This window comes from Protopterus annectens, chromosome 1.part1, assembly GCF_019279795.1.
Source record: "Protopterus annectens isolate FY-2018-M chromosome 1.part1, PAN1.0, whole genome shotgun sequence".
NCBI lineage: Eukaryota > Metazoa > Chordata > Ceratodontiformes > Protopteridae > Protopterus > Protopterus annectens.
Window position 1 is genome coordinate 120,784,380 of NC_056726.1, and position 22,761 is coordinate 120,807,140.

The following is a 22,761-nucleotide window of genomic DNA, read 5'->3' on the forward strand; positions in this document are numbered from 1 at the left end:
TCTTTTATTTTTATGACTGTCTAGACAAGCTGAGGGGTGTGTCTGTGTAAAGGCTGTTTTGATACGGCTTGCTCAACGTTGCCCGTCGGTTAGCTTGTTTGCGCGGTGCGCAGCTCCGCGCAAACGGGGTACGCTGGTTTAAGCCTCATTTGGCTATCAGCAAGCATATTACACTCAGCTCAGTTAGGGGCACATAGATTTAGCGTGTTAAACCACTGCTCAGCTACGGGCACTCATTTTGCACCAGTTAAACCACTGCTCACCTACGGGCAGATGCACTCACCCTGTTAAACTGTAGCTCAGCTATGGGCACATCTGGCATTTTTTATTGTTTTGTTACCTCACATTTCTTCCATATAAATGGGCTATTGCATTACATTTTACATAAAATGTGGTTTTATGTGTACATATTTGTCAGGGACTTGTTTCGTGCTTATTTTGCTAAAAATAAAAATTGGTGTTGTGGGGGCTCGAACCATGAATGCCTGCTCTTTAGCCAGCATCTCTACCGCTGCGCTACTGCTTCTTGGCTTACTTTGCATATTTAGTTCTTATATGCTTTCCCACTGACTGCTAACTGTAGCTGCGCTACGGGCACGCCACAAGCAACGGCACTCATGGGCAAATATCTTTACAATTTAAAAAAAAAGTATGAGATGTTCATTTGTACATTTTATGTTCGTAGTCTGTGGGGGCATGTGCTGTGTTGTGTTTATTCACATTTCCATGGACTCTGTCGTGGGTGTTTACTTTGGGCACTTTTACTCTTCTGGGGGCGTGTCCGCTTACAGGGCTCGGCCTACGGACACGCCCCCTACTGTCTTACACGGACCGTGTTAGCCTTAAGTGTGATTCAGCATGCTCTCATGAATATGCAGAGCATGCTGACATCACTCCGTTTAACTGCAGCCTCCGTGTATGAGTTATAACTCTTACACGGAGGCTTCGTGAATCCTGCCCATAGTCTTTATCCTTAGTTGTCTTGTAGTTCCTATGATTCTATAATCCTATAAGGTTTGGCTGCTACTTGACATGCCAGTGACATTTCTTACTGCTACACTGCCTGACATGGCTGTATTTATTCAAGTATACAGTATTACATTTTTAACACTTGACTACACTTTTTATATACAGTACAACAAATTGCATTACTCAAAGTGAATTATTCATATAACATAACTAATATAATTATTACAGTTTTGCTTTGATGTCTCATGCTTCAACCTACAAATGGCATTTGTCAGAAGTTGCCCCAGACTGAGGATGTCTGCAGGACAAATGACCATACCATTCACATGGTCTGATCCATGAGCACTCGAATGATGCTCCTGCTAGACATCGTTGTGGCTCTCCATGGAAGTATTTATATTGTGTTCACACAGCTGCAAAGATGCAGTATTAATGGTTTGGTAACAAAGAGCGTTAAGTAGAATTAGCTGCAGAAATATGACTCTTTATATGTACTGCATGTTGAACACTGTAATATGTCCATAAAGTGCAACATACCACTTAGTGTGTTCTGTTATTATTTCAGTAGTTTCAGAAAAAAAAGAAAAGTTTTTCCCTGGAGGTCTACACTGCTAGCAAATCAAACAGTTAACATTCTGTAGTACTTGCTAGAAGGTACTGTGTGTGAAATGATCTGAACACTGGGAGCAAGAGCAATCTAATGTAGAACTTTATTTTAAAGTGACATAATCTGCCAAGCATTTATGTTCAATGCAAGAAATCTTTCTGGTAGGCAATTGCATTATTTTTTTCAGCCTTAATTTAAGATGCTGACTGGTTTCTCCATTTGTCTGTTTTTTTTTACAACACTAGGGGGAATGGGTGCTGCTGGAAAACATTCATAATTCGAACAGCTTAATGAATTCACTAGAAGAACTACTAGAGAAAGACAAGAGTTCAGAGAAGCACTTCCGTCTGTGGATCTCTGTTCAGGCTAATCCTGTTCTACCTGTCAGACTGCTTCACACCACTGAGAAGATACTTGTGGACATACCTATGGTAATAAAGAGATGCAAGCATGCCTTTCTTACACACAACATATGTCTGAATGAGAAAATAACAAATGACTGCAAGTACAACGAACCTGGGTCATCAAAGTTATAGCTAACAGCATGATACCACACGGCATCACCTTCACTGCAGAACTACACATAGACTCTGCCTCTTGAGAAGCACATACAAGGACTCTGTAAACTTAATCTCACAAGTCTGACATAAAACCTTCAATTTCTCACAGAACTTACAACCTCCTAAACTTAATGGGGAGGGCTGGTACTTTTCCAGCTTAAAATAACCTGTCTAATTATTTGTATTTTATCAGACATGGACAGTCTGTCCTGTCTGCTGGGTTCGTACAGAGCCTGCTGCCAGGTGGCCTGCCCCTATCTTCCTCACCTGCCCTCTGCTTGTGCATTAGTACTGTTCAGTCAGAACTGTGCATTCCTCCCTCCCTGAAATCCATTTCATTTCACCGACTCCCTCAAATATTTAATTATCTTTCAAGAAAAATGATACATAAGCTGCAGAGTTCCACCCAGCATACACAAATATCCATACACACACACGCTTTCAGATTTCTTCCCCTGGTGATATAATGGCTGCCCTCCTTGAGTTAATGGCTGCCCTTTTTATCAACAGTTGTTTTGCTGCCTCCTGCATTGTTGGTATGATGGTCATGGCTTACTTGTCACTAGGCAGCTGAAACACTTTTTTCATCTATCTGATATGTTCAGCCACTCTTTCTCTATCTCTCTGTCTTTGACTTCGATGATCACTCAGCACCTGAGTGAATGCCTGAAAATCAATCTACATAATCAGAGTACTGAAACCCAGAACAATAGTGAACCTGCCATTTTGGTAGTACGTTTGCTTTCAGTAACCTAGCTTGGAGCCTGAATGGTTTGATGATTTTTCAAAAAGAACTGTTTATCTCAGTCCTACCATATGCCCTAGCATTTCGTTTACCATTGCCACTGCCCTCAGGCACTGTTCATCATGGTTCATTCCCTCAAAAACTAACACCAGTTAATATTTTTGTTTTCTGAATCTTTTGCTCTTCCCATTAGAATCCCCTTGAAGGCAGCCCCCTCTGTCAGTTTTTTTTTCTAAAGCACGTGGCCTTGCATTTTTTGCCATAAAACCATTGACGCCATTTTGTTTTCCATTAACATTATTAGTTGCCATGTAGCCACATTCATTTTTACTGCCCCACCTCAGATTCATATGCATATGATCTCAGTCAACTGCAGACATGTTAAACCAATATGCAGTACAGTGCAAGGTTTATTACTGACCCTTTTGTCACCTCATGTATGATCTGTCTTGCAGGCAGTACTTTACCCTTACCCATTAATTTCTAACACCTCACTCAGTGAACCATCCCTGCACCCCTCTAGTTTTGGGTCTACTTCCATTTTTTCACAGCTTACCTAATTATTTTCTGTGTGCAGTAGAGTCAATAGTCATAAAGAAATACAGATAAACACATCACCAGGATATCCCTTGTGCATAATACCACAAATTAGAGGACACACACAGCAAAGTTAATTCAACTAACTAAGATTAGAGATACAAATGTAAAACTGCATGTACCACAACAATGTTTTAATCCATGTAGACATGAGCTTACAACACATAAGGCAAGTATATTGCAGATAATTCTATTATGAAGAGAATACTGATGAGAATGAAGATGATGATGATGGTGATGATGATGATGATGATGATGACGATGATAACAATAATAATAATAATAATAATAATAACAGACCAAGATGAAGTGGCAGGACCTGCCTTCCATGATCCAGTGCTGGCTTAGTGGGAGTGGTAAGCACTAGGTAGCCTACGTACCACAAGAGGAGTGGTTTCTGGCCCAGAAATTGCAGTTTATTGGCCGTTTTGCCAGTTTTTCCATCTCGTTCAACTTTCTGGTTTAAAAGCCTGCATTTGCATTTATTTCCCACCTTTTCTGTAGCTAGTCTAGTCTAGATACAGATTTGTTGTATCCAGGACTTTTTGTAAGCTTCTGAGCGGTGCCAAAGTCTGCTATTCAAATTTTCCCTTAGATCTGCTAGTTCTCTCTTCTCCTGCACTTTTACTAGCTTATTAGTCTAGCACTTTACCAGACTTCTTGTAGCAATTATTATTGCAAACAAAAGTGCTACCAGCAGTAAACGTTCTACAAGGAAACAGCTCCAGTACTTATTAATGCCCACCCCTCCAGGCATGTCTAAAGGTCAGTTCCCTGTGCTTTCTCATATTAACCTGGTGAACTTGGGCATCTTGAGGCAATGTAGCAACTGCCTCATGTACACTGACAACCCTCTCCTCTTACCTCCCAACACTCAGATTGTGAAAGATGCACTTATATATAAACTGGAAGTCATACACTCTCCAGCCAAGACCGGAATAGCTGGTCAAGAGGAGAAGGTCAACACTTGCACCACACCACATGGAACACGTAGCCCTCCAGAACATACACCAGCACTGCCTTCACATAAATACACAAACCACACACCCACCTTTGTGGATGCTCTCAATAAAAATCTACCTAAATAGCAGAGGCCTCCAAGGCAGAAACGCACTCGACCACCACAACACAACACTAATCACGAGACACATAACTCTCCTAAACAGTGTGCCACTCAACCAAAGCCCCTAAGGTAAAACAGCATGCCCAACACACTAGTCAATATTATAGTGAGGAACACTGATGTCCCACTCACTAGGTTGAATAAGGAGAAAGTAACAGTCAGCTGCCTGTCAGGTGCCAGGATCCACCACATAATGCATGCACGCAGGTCGGTCAGCAGCAGGTACAACAGGTACAAATATGACTCTGCCATTGTACATGTGGGTGTAAATGACCTGAGATACACCTCCCTGGAGTACATAAAAAGAGACATGGAGGAGCTCTTGGATTATGTAGCACAGGTGGGTATGACCCTAGCCTTGAGCTACCATCACCCAGAATGATACCACAGTGCAATTAGAAAATGATTGATTTCAACAATTGACTAAGTTGCTGGTGTCATTCAAAGGGGATCCAGTATCTGTCTGCCTGGGATGACATGATTGACAGACCTCAATGTCTTGCCAGAGATGGCCTGCATCCGTTACTCCTGGGCTTCCGGATACTGAACAAGGTTCTTGTCACCCCTATAGTGCCTTTTTTAGGTGGTGTTCCAAAGATCAAATTACCATGGTAACAACTACAAACAAATGCAATCTCAGGGTTATGCTGCTCAACACTAGAAGTCTAAATCTCAAAATGCACCCACTCGAAGCACTCCTTAAAATGGAGAACATTGACATTTGTGCAGTAACAGAGACCTGGTTCAAGGCAGCAGAAAGCACCCCTGCACTACCAGGCTACAACTCATTTCACACCTTTCGGCCCCAGAACTTGGACTGAAACTCCAAAGGTGGTGGTGTTTCCATATTCATAAAGGATGCTCACACCTCCAGACTGGTAGCCCAACATAATGCATCTGAGATACTTCAGGTGCAGCTAACATTAGGTAAGACAATGATTCAGGTCGTAGCCTGCTATAGGTCCCCAACCATGTTCCAAGACTCACACTCCATGTTCCTAAGAACCCTGGAGAATATTAGGGTCCAACCTAACACTGTCATAGTGGGCAACTTCAACTACCCCTCTATTATCTGGGAAAACTACTCATGTACCAATACACTTGCCCAACGTTTCCTGGAATTCATTAATTTCAATGCCCTGGACCAGCTCGGTCTTAATCCCACTAGAGGTAGCAACATCTTTGACCTGATCATTTCTAACATGGGCGACCATTGCACTACACCAATAGTCAGCTCCTCCCTGGTTAGATCTGACCACAAACTAATCACCTTGGAAATCCACATCCCCTCCACCCCTGCAAAGGTAACCACCATGAAAAACTTCTCCAAAGCTAACTTTGGGCTGCTAAAAAAAACAGAGGTGGCTAACTTCACAGCACCCATGCAAATGGAGAATAGTTGCACAAATGCCAAATCATACACCAATGCACTGTACAAACACGTACACAAATGCATGGGATCTCACCATACCCAACAGAACCAAGATGCTCTCCTCCAAAATAGGGAAGCCAATCTGGTGGTCCCCTGCCATAAACAAACTCTACAACAGAAGGAGGAAACTGATGCGGTATAAGGTGAAGTCCCAAGACTGGAAAAACTCCCTTATCAGCCTCAAGAGAAAATTGAGATCCCTCATCAAATCCTCTAAGCCTAGCTATGAAAACAGAATTGCAGCAGATAGTAAAGACAACCACAAGGCCTTCTATAGTTATGTAAAGAATCTCCATGGCAATACCCAAATTTGCTCTTAGCTACTGCACAATGGTACCTCCTATACCGAGCCAAAAGATATTATTGCCAAAATACTGGGGGACAGATTCAGTGCCAACTTTACCCCTCTCTCCCCCACCAAAAGACCAGTCACAATACCAGTAGATTGCCAGGTACCCAGTATTACTGTTGCACAGGGTAAAACAGCACCGTCCAAGGCTAATAATACAGCTTCTATGGGACCTGACAATATCCCTGGCTGTGTTCTACATGAACTACAGAGTGAACTGGCACCTCAACTGTGTGCCCTGTTCAGTTACAGCCTCACCTCAGGCTTTGTCCCTACCGAATGGCGCACTGCTACAGCCATCCCTCTCCACAAAGGAGGAGTGACTAGAGACCCTGGGAGCTACTGCCCCATTAGCCTGATGAGTCTGATATGCAAAGCTATGAAATGCATCATCATGGACCTAATAAACAAGGATATAGGGAATCTCCAAACTCTGGATCCCACACAGTTTGATTTTGTGAAGGGTAGATCATGCTTGCTCAACTCGGTCAACTTCTTTGAGTCAGTCACCAGAGCTGTGGATGAAGGCAAGGTGGTTCATACAGCGTACCTTGATCTGGCCAAGACCTTTGATACCATTCCCCACTCAGGAATCATAGAAAAACTCACTAAGCTAGGCATCAACCCCTATATCACTAGGTGGGTTGCAAACTGGCTCACAGGTAGAACCCATAGTGTGAATGTAGCTGACCAGTCACGAGTGGAGTCCCACAGGGTTCGGTCCTGGGTCCTCTCCTGTTTAGTATCTACTTCTCTGAAGTCCAGGCCAACACGAAGGGACTCTGGCTGACAAAGTTCACAGACGATTGCAAGTTGGGTGCTATTATTAACTCCCCAAGTGATGTTGACATCCTACAGAAAGGCCTCACTGAGACCAATGACTGGTGACAGAACCATGGCCTTAAGCTCAATGCCAAAAAATTTGTTGTCATCCACTTTGGGAAAAACCCAGATCCCATGAATTACCACATCGATGGTAATCCACTGAACACAGAAGGTGTTATAAGAGATATGGGAACACAGGTTGACAGCAACCTCTCTTTTGACCACCACATAGACACTGTGGTCAGAAAGTCATTCTATGGGCACATCTCATTACTAAGGGTTTTGCATCCAGGAAGAAAGAGGTCATTGTCTCCCTCTACTCTTCCCTCATTAGGCCAGTCACTGAGTACAATGGCACATTTGGCATGTACCTCACTAAACACTTGCAACAACTGGAGAGGCCACAAAAGTACCTCACAAAGAGGATCCTAGGCCTTAAACATTTATCCTATATGGACAGACTCAAAAAACTATAACTATTCTCTGTCTCATATCGCCTACTTAGAGGCAATCTCTGCTAGACTTACAAAGCTATGTCTGACTCAGCTCTGTTAGAAATGCTACATCTAAAGAAATCCCAGTCCCTCCACACCACACACTCCAGAGACCTCAACCTCATTACCACAATCAACAGAACATGCTGGGGGGACAGGTTCATAACCCAGAGACTGCCCATGCTATGGAACAGACTTCCCATACATGTCAAGCAGAGGACCACACTGGTCCTCTTCAAGAGAAATCTTGATGAATGGATGGGAAATAGAAAATTCACCGCAGGGATCACTCCAGTGATTTTACTCGACAGAGGCACTGAGAACTAAGGTGGGGTGGCACTATGCCAGCGTAATCCTGTGGGCTAGGCTTGTAAAGGCTCCAGGGCCATTAGCCTAGTACAAGCCTATGAACCTATAAAAGTGAGAAGTAAAAAGGCCACACAAAAAGCCACATAGGCAAAACCATCAAATAAAAGACCCTTGAATCTTCATTGTGTAATACCACGTTTTCTCAGTTGAAAGTTTTTGGAAACTGGCCAGATTATCCACATATGCTGCACAAATAAGCCCATAGAAAGGGTGAAGCATGTCATGTCTGCAGCTAGTTGGGTTTGGCTTTATTGGCTTAAATGCTTTGATTAAAACATATAACATGTAAAACAGTTGGCTTTCAGAACCTGTGTAGCTGGAGCACTTGTATGTCCTTATGATGTAATTTGCCTATTTCTAATGCGCCTCCTCCCAAGGAGGTTAAAGGTAATCAGTCACTCAATCCCATGTTCAGAACTGAAATGAAGCTTTAGAATGCCAATTCTCTGAGCATGGTACCTGACTTCACCATCTGAGACTCGTCTGTGACATTAGGTATATGCTACAATGCATTTTATAGGCCTTTATGGCTATTTCATCTAATGCAGTACAAAGCAAAGTTACAAGGGAATTAAGTAAGTACTTGGAAACATAACAAAATAAAACAAAATGATCCAGCAGATCTATTAAATGCCTTTAATACCAAACTTTCAAATCCACACTACAGAACGTGCAAAGATATTTTTTCTATCCATTCTTATCTGGAATACTGCTTCAGTATTTCAATATTCTAAAATATTATATTGCTTAGATTTATTCACATTACAGAGCACATTTTCTAATACATCTTTTGTAAAAAAAATAAATAAACAGGAAAACACTTTCTCAACAACAAAAGTAAACCATTAAAAAATAATATCTTTTTTAGATGTGCAACATCCAAACTAAAGTGTAGCTCCAATTTCATAAATCCCCAAAATATTCATATTTCAGATCAGTCTATACTTAATGATAGTGCGTATGTATTTTTCACCACAAGTAGGCATGCATTCTTTCTGCATTATGGATTTCTTTATATAATGATAATGCACTTGCCAGAGCTCCATATTTCCTACACAGGTACTGGGAATATTCTGGTAGCCATCCTGACATTCAGAGATGAACAGGATAATTATCCTACTACCTTCACATCCTGTTTTTAATGTATGGGCTGAAAGTAAAACAGATTCCTTGCCAGAAGTGATTGTCCTCTGTAGTCGTTTAATAGCATAACTGACTGCAATTTTATTAGTTATCCACCACAAATGTATATATTTTAGTCAGACTCTTTATAATTGACATATATGGCAAGCCTCAGCTTCAGCTAAGTGATATTGCCAATGAGATTCCCAGTAACATAATGCAAGATATTATGTCTGAGAGGATTTGTACCTTTTCAGTGCTGTAGCTACATGGAGACTCCATTGATCGTGACCTCCAAATCTTATAAGGCAATGGAATTCAGCTAGCTGCAAAACATCTCACCACAAAGTCCCTTTGTAAGCCAAACAGGCACATAGTGGACTACTTAGAATAGTCTGAACAACTATTTGAGAGAAGTTAGCCCTTTTTGTTTCTCATGGCCTGACCATTATTAAATGCTTATCAGAGTTTATCTGCCAAACCCTTTCTACAGTGCATGCTTGATCTCTTTAAATGCCTGAAACTAGATCCTTGTTGGGGAATAACTGCCAGTGCTTTGCTGCCTTGCAGTGAGGTCTTGCTTCAGGAGACCATTCTGTTCTCCCAAGTATCGGCTTCCAATCTTAAAGTGGACAAGAACATATTCTTTTTGTTATCTTACCTGATTCACAGGACTGCCAGCTACAGAGAGAAATGTTCACTGGTAACACAGTATCTGGACTGAAGATGAGCAAACTGATTGGTTTCCACTTCAGAGGTATCTTTGCATAGCCGGAGAATGGTCAGACAAAAGGACTGAGAGTTGAATGTTGCCGATGATACATGGAGATGGCAGCGATGTAGAGGGCGATTGAAGTATTCCATGTGTCATGCTCTGTTTTTTAAAGCTTCTGGTCTTTGGCTGGCTCTTTTTCACTGTTGCTGTATATGTGGATTTTATTGCTTCTTGTTATATGTTGTTGTGTTTTTTTTTATTTTCATTTTTTGCGCATGAGCTTGAAGGAACAAAATTTCATTCTAATGTATGATTGAATGACAATAAAATTACTTTTGACTTTGACTTTTTAACTTTCGATTTGTTTGCTCTTCTCCACCCCCCAATTCCCAAGCCACCCCCTGCTTCATCACATTTTGACACCAAGTCTCATCCTCCAAAGTTCTCCTTCTTCCCACCTTCATAAAGAGACAAATGTACAATGCTACTCTCACCAAACCTTTAGAAATGCAAACTTGTGCACTACACATACATTCTGAGCTTTGATTTACTTCTCCCTCTTCCCTGTGCCCTGACCATAACTCTATCTTTTCATATCACCATTTTTTTCCTCTCCTAGCTCAAAAAAAATTAACCTTAAAGCAAACTGAACAAAACACAACTTCTGAACCAGAATTCACACAGACTGCATTTATCTGATCCCATCAACTCAAATAAAAATGACTTACATATTCAAATATAGAATACACCAAGAAAGATTTATAGACAACTAACATACAACTAACTTATAAAATTATGAAACCATCAATCATTATCACCACTAACAATCAATGACTATTACTTTAAATACTACTACTGTTATCCTTACCCAGTTAGACTATCACCCTTCTGTACACTTATTTTCACAACCATCTTCGGCCTTCACATGCAGCTTCCATTCTATCTCTCTGTCCCAGCCCACAAACTCCCCCAAATGTTAAATCCACCAAGTTAAAACAACCACAAACCAAGAAATACACAAAAAAAGGTCTCAAGTTCCATTGAGCTGTCACCACCTCTTTAATCAGCACAGTCCTTGTAACATGAATCACATATACATAAAACCAGAAACAATCCACATAAATCCACATGTGCAATAAAAACAATCAGAAATTCACTTATATCCAAGCGCTTTCGTTCCCCTAAACCGGGAACCTTTTCAAGAATAAATTAAAACACATTTCTTCCCTATTTTTAAGTGTAATCATAGTATATCATGTGATTTCCCTAAACGGCAGACCCACTTAAAGATAACCTACTTAATTAAAGTTCTCTTATTCTTCCTTAACAGTTTCTGAAAAAATATGAAAATATAAAAATGTATAACAAATACACTACAGCAACATACATTTACAATTAGGGTTTGCATATCGATAAATATACAAAACCTTATGAACTTAATCTAAACTATTTTTTTATATATTAAAATGCTGCGTTCTGAATCTATAAACATATCAAAATACCTATAGAGATAAATGTACGTGTGTGTTAGTGTGAAACTCATGTTACTTTTGTTATTTCTCTGTTTTATGGTCAGAATCTATAGGAGCAAAATGCTGACTTTAATATAACAATGAAAAATAAAAAGTAAAAAAATAAAAAATAAAGAATCAAGGTAAAAAAGGTAAGTGTCTTTAAGTGTACTTTCCTCGTCTTTCTAAAGTTTGTAATCTTAAAGCACACATTATTGAGCAGAATTTGTTTAAATCAGGCCAGCTACCAGCATTCAGAGACAGTTGCCACTGAAGTTCTCTCCTCTCCATTCTAATATTCCAGGGGACTCCTCTAGTCTGTTGGTCAACCTTCTCCAATATCATGAATTTAAATATATGGTCTGGGTGTCCTTGAATGTGTTTATACAAAGCATTTGTTGTTTCTTCTTTCCTGATGTCATATAAATGCTAGTATATCCTTTCTTTCAGGGTGCGCTCAGTTTTCCCAGCATAAAATGCTGGGCAGTCTTGGCATCTAACCACATATACCACACGCTTACTAAAACAGTGCTTCCTACCACTCATTTTTATTTTCTTTCCTTTAATCTCCACATCCCCTAACTAAATATATCAACTCTGAGATCGCTCAACAGTACGGAAATCGCAAAATCCAGCAAACTGCCAAGGGAAATCTTTCCCTGCGTTAAATCGGCCATTCGACATTTTTTGCTTTCGATATTAGAAGATCAGTGTTTAGGTGTTCGATCACCTAAACATTCAATCTTCTAATATAAACCCATTTTAGGAGACTTCAACATAAATCTTGTACCCACCAAAACCTTTGATACTGAAGACATCCTGAGAAACCTCAGCCTTACTCAGCTAGTAAAGGATGTCACAAATTCAAACCTCACCACAGGTAAACACTCACTTCTTGGCAAGATTATCACTAATGAACCTACCATAACATAGAATATGCAGGTCTTACCCCTCTCATTTAGTGGTTGTTGCCCCATCATCTCCTTTACAACTACCATCAGCAAACCTCCACCTCCCTCATAACCTTTTACCCTAAGACTCAGCAAAGCACCACAATTCTACAGACATAACTCTCAACACTGTAATGGCATAATTTGTTTTCTAATGATTACCCTTTCTCAGTAGCTAGTGTCCTCCCCAATCATACCTCTCAAATGTACAGATTTTTGCAGTATGCCCAGATTTTTTCCTCATATTTTGGGTCTATTCCTCATAAAATGTGTGGTTTTCTGGCAAATTACTTGGATGATCTGAGGATTGAAGTTAATAAATAATGACATACATTTGAGTTTCAGACTTCAGATCTTTCAGAATATGTATTTTAACACAAACCCTGTTAGTCTAGCAACTTTCTAAGTTTATAAGAGCAATACATAAACTCTTTCCCTATTTTTTGGCCTTTGTCCTCCCATTTTTCCATGGTTTGTCCAGATGTCTTACACTAAGAAGTTGAGAGGTATGTTCCCAATTTAATCTTTGAACTCCCTAAATTAGCTAGATTTCTAAAACTAACTAACAACCCATGAGTATCTAAGGAACTCAAATGCCTCTACAAACTAAGGGACAATATTTAGACCTCTACAAATTTAGGTACAGTGTTTGGAAAAGTTAGAAAAATGTCCCTGCAGCAGAAAACTGAGATCATTTCATGCCCTTAGGAAACCTTGCCTAGAAGGCAATAATATGACACAAAGCAAACTCACTAGCCTCGGCCCAAAACACAACACCATACAATGAAAAGAGGTTCTGGAAACTAGTAAGTAACATAACCAACTGTGACCCACACGAAGATCCCCTACAAAAAGATGCCATCAAAACACCTTCGGTATATCTCTCACTCCTTCAGTTTCCTAACCAAATTCACTTCTCTTCCTCCTGCCCATTGTTGCTTCTATCCCATCTACACCCAACAAGACTGAAATAGATTATCATTCTATTTACAAGGATCTCCACCAAATACATAAACAAGAAACTTGACAATATTCCCACTGATTCCTTACCAGGAACAGATTCTTTCAAAATGCCTGCATAGGTTTTGGTCAAGCAAGAGTATCATGACTGCATTGTACACCACAATAGATGACATACTTCAAATACTGACAAAGCACTCCTAACTAGAGCTATCTTATGGACCTTGCCAAAGCATTCCTCAGTCGGCCACACCCTCCTCCTAAAGTCACTACTAGCTGCCAGCATAAGCCTTCAAGTATTTGGTTGGTTCATTGACTTCCATGCTACCACATACTTTCAACTGTTGCTTGGAGGAAACTCCTCACCAGCAGCACCAGTTACCAAGGGAGTTCCCCAAGGGTCAGTGTTGTCACCCATTCTTTTCTCTTTATTTATTAACAAACTCCTATTTACCTTCCCCTATTGCCAGTCATTCTTCATATGGATGGCATAGTCATCTACAGACAAGGACCTGCCGGACCTCAGTAATTAAGTAACACAAACTCATTCTCAGAGCAAAGAAGTCAAAAGCAATGCTGTTTGGATCCCCACAAAACTCATAAAATAATATACTAAGTACTGGTGCTTAACCAATATGCTATGTATGACATACAAAGCTATGTACTATTGTTAAGTTTTCTGTATTTTTACCTCATGAATTTACAGTAAACACCTTTTTTCAGAATACATCACAAATCAGATATTATGCACCCTTTTAAGACATATCATTTTATTATAATAAGCAAAAGACAGTGCCATGAGGTTGTCATTTTCCAGTGAGTGTTACCTCTGTTACACGTTAATCTCACTTTATAGCACAAATATTATGTATATATGACAGGCATTAACTGGAGTATTACAAAAATATCAGAGGCAGTATTTAGGCAGTGGTACAATTGTAAAAACATCAGACAATAGTAAATCACTTAAACTTGTGTCTCCTCACTTTATAACCAATTTTAAAAGCATAAGGAGATTCTTGCTGCAATTTCAAACTGACCATGGGCTTTGGAGTAGATCCGGAGAGTATTGTAGAGTAAAGACCAAGTCTGAATCATTATTTCCATAAGGAGTGTTAGTGAAGGCAAGTAATGCAAGTAGGCACCTTCGCTATGGGCCATTTAGTATGATTACAGTTTATTCTATAAAGATTAGCAGCTACTCTTAATGTTTATACAAAGCAAATAATGCTTTTAAAACCTACACATAAGAAATCATCACTGTGGCTGAGACCAGATATAGCTTTTGAAGGTGAAATTACATAATAGCATGCAATGATCACTTTCAATGTTAGAATGGATTCCAGAAAGAATTTCTTACGCATGATTTATGACTGTGGTCTACTCAGAGGTAGACATGTACCTTTTTGTATGCAAATTGTTTTATACAATTGCGTAATTAAATGAGCGAACATTTATGTTATTTTATAAAATTGCTTATTTTACAACATAAAGATGTTTTCATTGTTCTTAGAAAGATGATTATTTAGAATGTTAACAATGATCTAACACGTTGTATGAAACCCTTGCAAGTATATAGGCATTGCCTACAAATAATAATGTTTCTGTGGTATTGGTCCAGATCAATAGGTAGGCATTTGCAGTGGTTACTACTTACCTGCATTGAAAGTTCATCAGTTGCAAAGTCATTTTGAAAGTTCATCAGTTGCAAAGTCATTGCATAAATCAGCTTTCTCTGCTTTCCACAGTTTTTGCTGTTATGTTTTCCAACTGCTTAGTGTGGTTTTGCCTCTGATATACATTGTGTGTTTGTGTTTTACAGAGTATGAGAGGGGCCCTAATGAGATCATTTCAGTGCATGGCTCCAGGCACTCTTACTGACACATGCTATCCAGAATGGGCAGCTGTTCTGCATAACCTCTGTTTCCTGCACTGTGCCATCAGGCTGAGGTCTCAGTTTGGAGAAACTGCAGGTTGGAACTACAAGGATACCATGCTGTTTGGAAATACAGAACTTATGGTATGTATGTGAAAGCACCATTATAATTAATCAGCTTTATGACATAATACCGGGTCTGTCACCAGTTCAGACAAATCATCAAGAGCAAAAATTGTGGTTAATACTACATTGAAGGTAATTGAAATTTGTAAACAATACATCTTGAATAACCATATGTATGTGAAAGGTACATAAGTGACAGAACTAAATTAATTACACAGTAAAGATTACTGTTTTTATTTGCAATTCTAACTTTTCAATTACTCTGAACAGTGATTATCCATTTAGGACATCATTTAAGCCACGTCGTACTGCATTATACTTCCACTCAGAAATATTGCTCTCCTCCAAAATATTCTGGATGGCACAAATCCCTTCATTAACAGGAAAATCATTTAGGATGTCTTTTAAGCTATATACAGCATTTATATACCTTAGTGCACAGATGAACAAATAGGCTCTAATTAGAAAGAATATACATTCCAGTGACAATTAAATATCTGTTTTCTAAAGTCTGCTTGCAGTTGTAATTTAAGAATGTTATACTGTGGATTACTAATGAGTCTGACAATGATATTTTTGTAAGTCCTAATACTGTGAAACAAATATACCAAAAGCCACTTTCAACAAACCTGAATGAAAGAGTGGTCACACAATAGTGGAGAAAAGGGCAAAACACTCAGGTTTACTGAAAGCTACCTTCAACAAATTTGTATTTTAATATTAGTACTCAAAGAAAAAAATATTGTTATTTGTGTTAACCAGGTGAGCCCACATGACACAGCTCTTTTCAGGAGTAGCCTGGGATCAAGGTATGATTAAGTGACTTGCTCAGAGTCATACAATTTGGAAGTGGAGAAAATCCATTACAGGATTACAGGATGAAGATTGCTAGCAGTTTATAGCCTTAACACTCTGAGATAACTTCAACACAAAGATTCTCAAACAATTGTCAACTTCCCTATAGTGAGCATGTATAACCATTTGTTTTAGGAGTCCATGTCTTTGGTTGGGCTAAGAATGCCTCATGTATTAATGAAGGCAGGTTGAACATTATAGATGGGCACTGGTTCTGACTTGGTATTGCTGTCATAAATAAAATCAAATTATCTGCTCTTCAGAAATAAATTAATTGGAACACCCATGACTATCTTACTGACTAGGCTTTTGGAACTGATTGGTGCCCATTTCTGGAAACATCACTATCTTGGTATAAGAGCACCTATTAATGAATACATTGCTTCGATGCAAGGTTCTTTCATGTTAGTGGGACATAAAAAGGACTGGCACACATAGGAACGTGCCTAAAATAAGAAATATGTTTGTGCAAAACAAATAGGGAGCATTATTTTGTGTTTATGTATAGCTTGAATGAATGGTGTTTGAGTGTGATTATGCTTTGAATAGTACTGTCTGTGATGTAATGTATGCATGTTGTAGAGGAAAATGTGTGTGTGAAAGTTTAGTCAATCTGGAGTGAGTGACACAACAATGTGGTGTGCATGTGTGCTGAGGAAATGTTAAGGGTTAACATGCTCTTTCATCTGTGGGAATGGCAACTTTAGAGTTATAATAGCAATGTAAGGGATGTGAGGCAGCCACCACATGAGAAGATGGGGGGGGGGGACACAGCCACCATATGAGAAGATGGCATAGGGACAAAGTTACCACATGAGAAGATGGTGGGTAGGGATACAGCTACCATATGAGAGGATGGGGGGGGGGGATGCAACCACCATATGAGAAGATGGGGTGTAGTGACACAGCCACCACACAAGAAGATGGGGAGTAAGGATGCAATCAGTTTGAGCATCGCTGAGTGAATTAAAATTCTGAAAAAGACCTTCAAGTCTCTCACATTTAGTGTTCTAGAAGTGTTTACTAGATATAACTGAACAGTTTTCTTGTATTGTTTTCTCACTGTATGGAGATTAATTATGCAAGAGCTGAGTGAAGAAGATATTCATACAATAAACAAGAAATTACATTATTCTGCTCACTAAAATTATAACTCTCGGGTAAAGAAAGGTGCAAAACAAAGTGTTCTGTGCCATAATGGATTAGGGGATGAGCTATGTTCTCACCTGTGTGACTGTTTCAGCTGGCAATACACAAATCATATCTTGTGAAAAGTACATTCTGGTGCTATGTTTAGTTCACCAGTACTGTGTCTAGAGGTGACCCAGTGCTGGTGAGTGAATATCAGATCCAATAGTTCTGTAGGTTCCATTTTACTGATAGTCATATTGTTAATACTGACAGTATGACACCTCTCTTCCCCGAGCCATTTGGATACTATGGTTCAGCTGCTTCATATGAACCTAATGCCTTATTTCTACCCACTGCTGTGCAAAGACACCACTGACTTCCTGGCATTGTAAGACTTAAGTATAAGGTTACAAGCTGCTAAACTTGAGCCCTGTCTTCATTTTATCACCTGCAAGACTTCTGTCTTAAAGATTCCCTCTTCCCGGTATGTGTATGTATATATCATCAGCAGCAGCAGCCCCTTTTCCCATTTTTTTCCACATGGGGTCGGAGTATTGTGTTAACTGTCGCCAACTCTCTCGATTCAGTGCCACACTCCTGCCTTCTTCAATACTCATGCCTGACTGTTGCAGATCTTCTTTCACACAATCCATCCACCTCTTTGCTGGATGTCCTCGTTTCCTCTTACCTTCTTCCTGTCTGTCCCAAATCTCCCTCACCAGATTGTCTTCTGCTTTTCTACACATGTGTCTAAACCACCGCAATCTGTTCTCTTTGATCTTTTCTGCAATTGGAGCTACTTTGGCTTCTGCTCTTATGTCCTCATTTCTTCATCTGTCCCACAGTGTGCATCCAGCCACCATTCTCAGGCACTTCATTTCCATCACCTCTAGCTTCTTCAACTGTTCTGCCTTTACTGCCCAGGTTTTTGTACCATACAGTAGTACTGGTCACACCACTGTCTTGTACACCTTACTTTTCAGCTTCTTTGGCATTCTTCTGTCATAGACTACACCTGATACGCTATGCCAGTTGGCTGCAGCCCCTCTGATTCTAGCTTTGACCTCTTCATTCAGACTTCCATTTTCCTCAACCACCCCTCCCAGATACTTGAAGCTGTTTACCTGTTCCATTATCTTCCCTTCTGTCTCTATTCTCAACTTCTTCTGATTTCCCCAGTTTGCTGCCATTAACACCATCTTATCTGTGCTTAGTTTCATCCCATGTACCTTCAGATTTTCATTCCATTCTTCTATCCTTTGCTGAAGTTCTAGCTCAGAGTACTGTCACATTGTCTGCATACAGCAGCTTTGTTGATCTGTCTCCTCCAACCTGTTTGCTAATGTAGTCCATCATCAGTATGAACAGCAGTGAGCTCAGAGCTGAACCCTGGTGTACACCCACTCCCACTGGGAACCCCTCTGTGAGGCCGAACACTGTTCGTACTTGAGTCACTGGGCCCTTGTACATAGCCTGTACTAATTCTACCAATGTTTCCAGAACTTCAAACCACCACAGTACTGCCCAGATTAGTATTCTTGAGACCTTGTCATATGCTTTCTCCAAGTCTAGGAATGCCCAGTTGGACTCTCTCCTCATCTCTAGCTTCTTCTCGAGTATGTCTCAATGCAAACATTGGGTCAATTGTGCTGCATCCTGATCTGAATCTAAACTGCTCATCTCCCATCTTACATTCTACTACTCTGCGTATCCGTTTATCAGTCACCCTCTCCAGAACTTTCATGCAATGTGATAGGAGTTTGATCCCTCTGTACTGCCCATACACACACACACACACACACACACACACGCGCGTGTGTGTGTGTGTGTGTGTGTGTGTGTGTGTGTGTGTGTGTGTGTGTGTGTGTGTGTGTGTGTGTGTGTGTGTGTGTGTGTGTGTGTGTGTGTGTGTGTGTGTCTGTGCGCGTGTGTGTGTGTGCCTGTGTGTATGTCTACTAAGTGATGATTACAATGGAAGAGCAGGTTCTATCAAATAAAGATGCCACTAATCCATGCACTACAATAAACACTGGACAATATAGTAATAGCCAGCCTTCTACATGTTGTTCAGCATTATTATTATTTACTCTCAGTCATGAAACAACCTAGAAAAAACTTTCAAAGGGTTACAGTCTTAATATCATTGAAATACCTACCTCTGCTCAGTATTATAATGTAAAATTTATATTTGTGTATTTATTTAGACAATTTAACGGTATAACAAAACCTTGTGGAGTGGTGTTGCTGTTTATAGAGCCAGGTTATACTTTCATTCACACACAAGACAGATACTTCTTGCTCAAAGAAGTTGCTGGCTCAGACTCCTTAAAATCAGGACAAAAGAACCATTAACCGTAGTCATTCTCAGCTGAGACTTCAAAGTAATCAATCACTTATAACTTGTTTACTTCTTTATTGAAAAATAAAAGATATGAAATAGATGTGTGCTTTTCCCAGTGCTTCATCTCTTACTCCAGTTTACATGACATGCAATATTTATATGCTTCATTGCCAGTTCATTACAGCTGAGGCCATAAATGTTATATTAAAGGCTGTTTGGCCACGGAAAAGTAGAATAGGTCTCATCTTTCATCCCTGTTCTGCATATCTACTCATATTGGTAGCTAATATGTTATATTATGACTTATGCACGTTATTGCTATCCTCTGTAGCTAGTGCCTAATTGATGCAGACACTATGTATAGACCATTATTGCGTCATCTTATCTGTGATGTAAGTAGATGTCATTTGTCATATTTAACATGGCCAACAACTACCAAATACATGACAATGAGTAAAGTTGTAACACTTAAGAACTGTACTCTTTTAATCCTAATTGTGCAACATAATCATAGTTAAAGTTTTGAAGGCAAATGACTCCAGCATCACAATGGTCATGTGGATCTTGCCACTGACATAATCCCTAGCATGCCACTAACTGTTCTTCCCACCATGGGAATAAGTGAGCCTGCAGTAAATGTATGTTGTACCGCTGCCTGTTGCATAAGGCCATTGCAGAGTTTTTTAGGGGAAGTGAAAGCAATATGACTGTATGGACTGCCTAATCTATTTTAGCATACTGAAGCTACTTCATGATTAATTATAAACAATACATTAATTGGACTGTAACTGAGGAAGTATTGATTAATTCAAAGATCACTACTATAAAACTAAGAAGGATTAGGTGCAATATGAAGATAGGTCCTCTGCCAAAACCCAGCCACTGGAGATACACAAACCAGTGTATTTTTTCGTGCCGGTCCCAAGCCTGGATAAATGGGGAGGGTTATGTCAGGAAGGGCATCTGATGTAAAACTTTTGCCAAATGACATGAGAGAACAGCAATACAGATTTCTATACCAGATTAGTTGAGGCCTGGGTTAACAACTACCGCCACCAGTACTGTTAGCCAACAGGGTGTTGGTGGAAATTGGAATACTGTTGGTCGAAGGAGAAGAAGAGGGGGAAGGCATGTCTGAATGCAGGAAGAGAGGAGGAATGTTAGGAGTGTGGTAGTGCAGCTAGGAATTTTGAATTTTGGCAGTATGACTGGTATAGGGAGAGAGCTAGTTGATATGATGGAGAGAAGGAAGGTTGATATTTTGTGCGTGCAATAGACCAGATGGAAGGGGAGTAAGGCCAGGTGTATTGGAGGCAAGTTCAAATTGGTCTATCATGGTGTGGCTGGCAGGAGAAATGGGGTAGAGTTTATCCTGAAGGAACAGTATGCCAAGAGTGTTTTGGAGGTGAAAAGAATGTAAGATAGAGTGATGTTTATGAAGCTGGAAACTGATGGTGTGATGATGAATGTTGTTAGTGCATATGCTCCAAAGTTGGGTGTGCAATGGATGAGAAAGAAAAATTTTGGAATGAGTTGGATGAAGTGGTGGTGAGTATACCCAAGGGTGAGAGAACGGTGATTGAAGAGGATTTCAATGGGCATGTTGGTGAAGGGAACAGTGGGGATGAGGAAGTAATGAGTAGGTATGGTGTTAAGGAGATGAATGCAGAAGGTCAGATGGTAGTGGATTTTGGAAAAAGGATGGACATGCCTGTGGTGTATACATATTTTTAAGAAGAGGGAGGATCACAGGGTGGCGTACAAGAGTGGAGGAAGGTGCACACAGGTGGATTATATCCTATATAGCAGGGTCAGTGTGAAAGAGACTGGAGACTGTAAAGTGGTGACAAGAGAAAGTTTAGTTAGGCAGCAAAGGATGGCGCTCTGTAGGATGACATTGGTGATCAAGAAGAGGAGGAGAGTGAGGGCAGCACCAAGGATCAAGTGGTGGAAGTTGAAAAAGTGTGATTGTGAGGTGGCGTTCAGGGAAGAGTTAAGAGAGGCACTGTCTGACAGTGAAGAGTTACCGAATAGCTGGGTAACTATGGCAGAGCTGGTAAGGGAGACAGCAAGAAAGGTGCTTGGTGTGACATCTTGACAGGGGAAGGAGGACAAGGAGACCTGGTGGTGGAACGAGGAAGTACAGGAGAGTACACAGAGAAAGAGGTTGGCGAAGAAGAAGTGGGTTTGTCAAAGAGATGAAAAAAGTAGACAGGAGTATAAGTAGATGAGGCATATGGCAAAGAGAGAGATGGTGAAGGCTAAGGATAAGGTATATGGAGAGAAGTATGAAAGGTTGGATACTGAGGAGTGAGAAGACCTGTACCAATTGGCTAGACAGGGGGACCGAGCTGGGAAAGATGTGCAGCAGGTAAGGGTGACAAAGGATAATAAGGGAAATGTACTCACAAGTGAGGAGAGCGTGTTGAGCAGATGGAAAGAGTACTTTGAGGGGCTGATGAACGAAGAGAATGAGAGAGAGAGAAGGTTGGATGATGTCGGGATAGTAAATCAAGAAGTGCAATGGATTAGCAAGGAAGAAATAAGGACAGCTATGAAGAGAATGAAAAATGGAAAGGCTGTTCGTCCAAACGACATACCTGTGGAAGCATGGAGGTGTTTAGGAGAGATGGCAGTGGAGTTTTTAACCAGATTGTTTAATAAAATCTTGGAAAGTGAGAAGATGCCTGAGGAGTGGAGAAGAACTGTTTTGGTACCGAATTTTAAGAATAAGGGTGATGTGCAGAGCTGTAGTAACTACAGAGGGATAAAATGGATCAGTCACAGCATGAAGTTATGGGAAAGAGCAGTGGAAGCTAGGTTAAGAAGGGAGGTGATGATTAGTGATCAGCAGTATGGTTTCATGCCAGGAAAGAGCACTACAGATGCGATGTTTGCTCTGAGACTGTTTATGGAGAAGTATAGAGACGGTCAGAAGGAGTTGCATTGTGTCTTTGTGGACTTAGAGAAAGCATATGACAGGATGCCTAGAGAGGAGTTGTGGTATTGTATGAGGAAGTCAGGAGTGACAGAGAAGTATGTAAGAGTGGTACAGGATATGTACAAGGGTAGTGTGACAGTTGTGAGGTCTGTGGTAGGAGTGA

General features: G+C 40.3%; 1 protein-coding gene across 1 annotated transcript in view; it reads left to right on the forward strand.

Annotated features, from left to right (window-relative positions):
• Window positions 1-22,761, forward strand: part of LOC122814238 (dynein axonemal heavy chain 5-like) — a 3,525,594-nt gene that overhangs the window by 3,162,426 nt on the left and 340,407 nt on the right. The window contains exons 101-102 of the mRNA XM_044086840.1: window positions 1,822-2,007; window positions 15,151-15,348. Coding sequence (XP_043942775.1) covers window positions 1,822-2,007; window positions 15,151-15,348 — 384 coding nt within the window. The remainder of the gene's footprint in view (window positions 1-1,821; window positions 2,008-15,150; window positions 15,349-22,761) is intronic.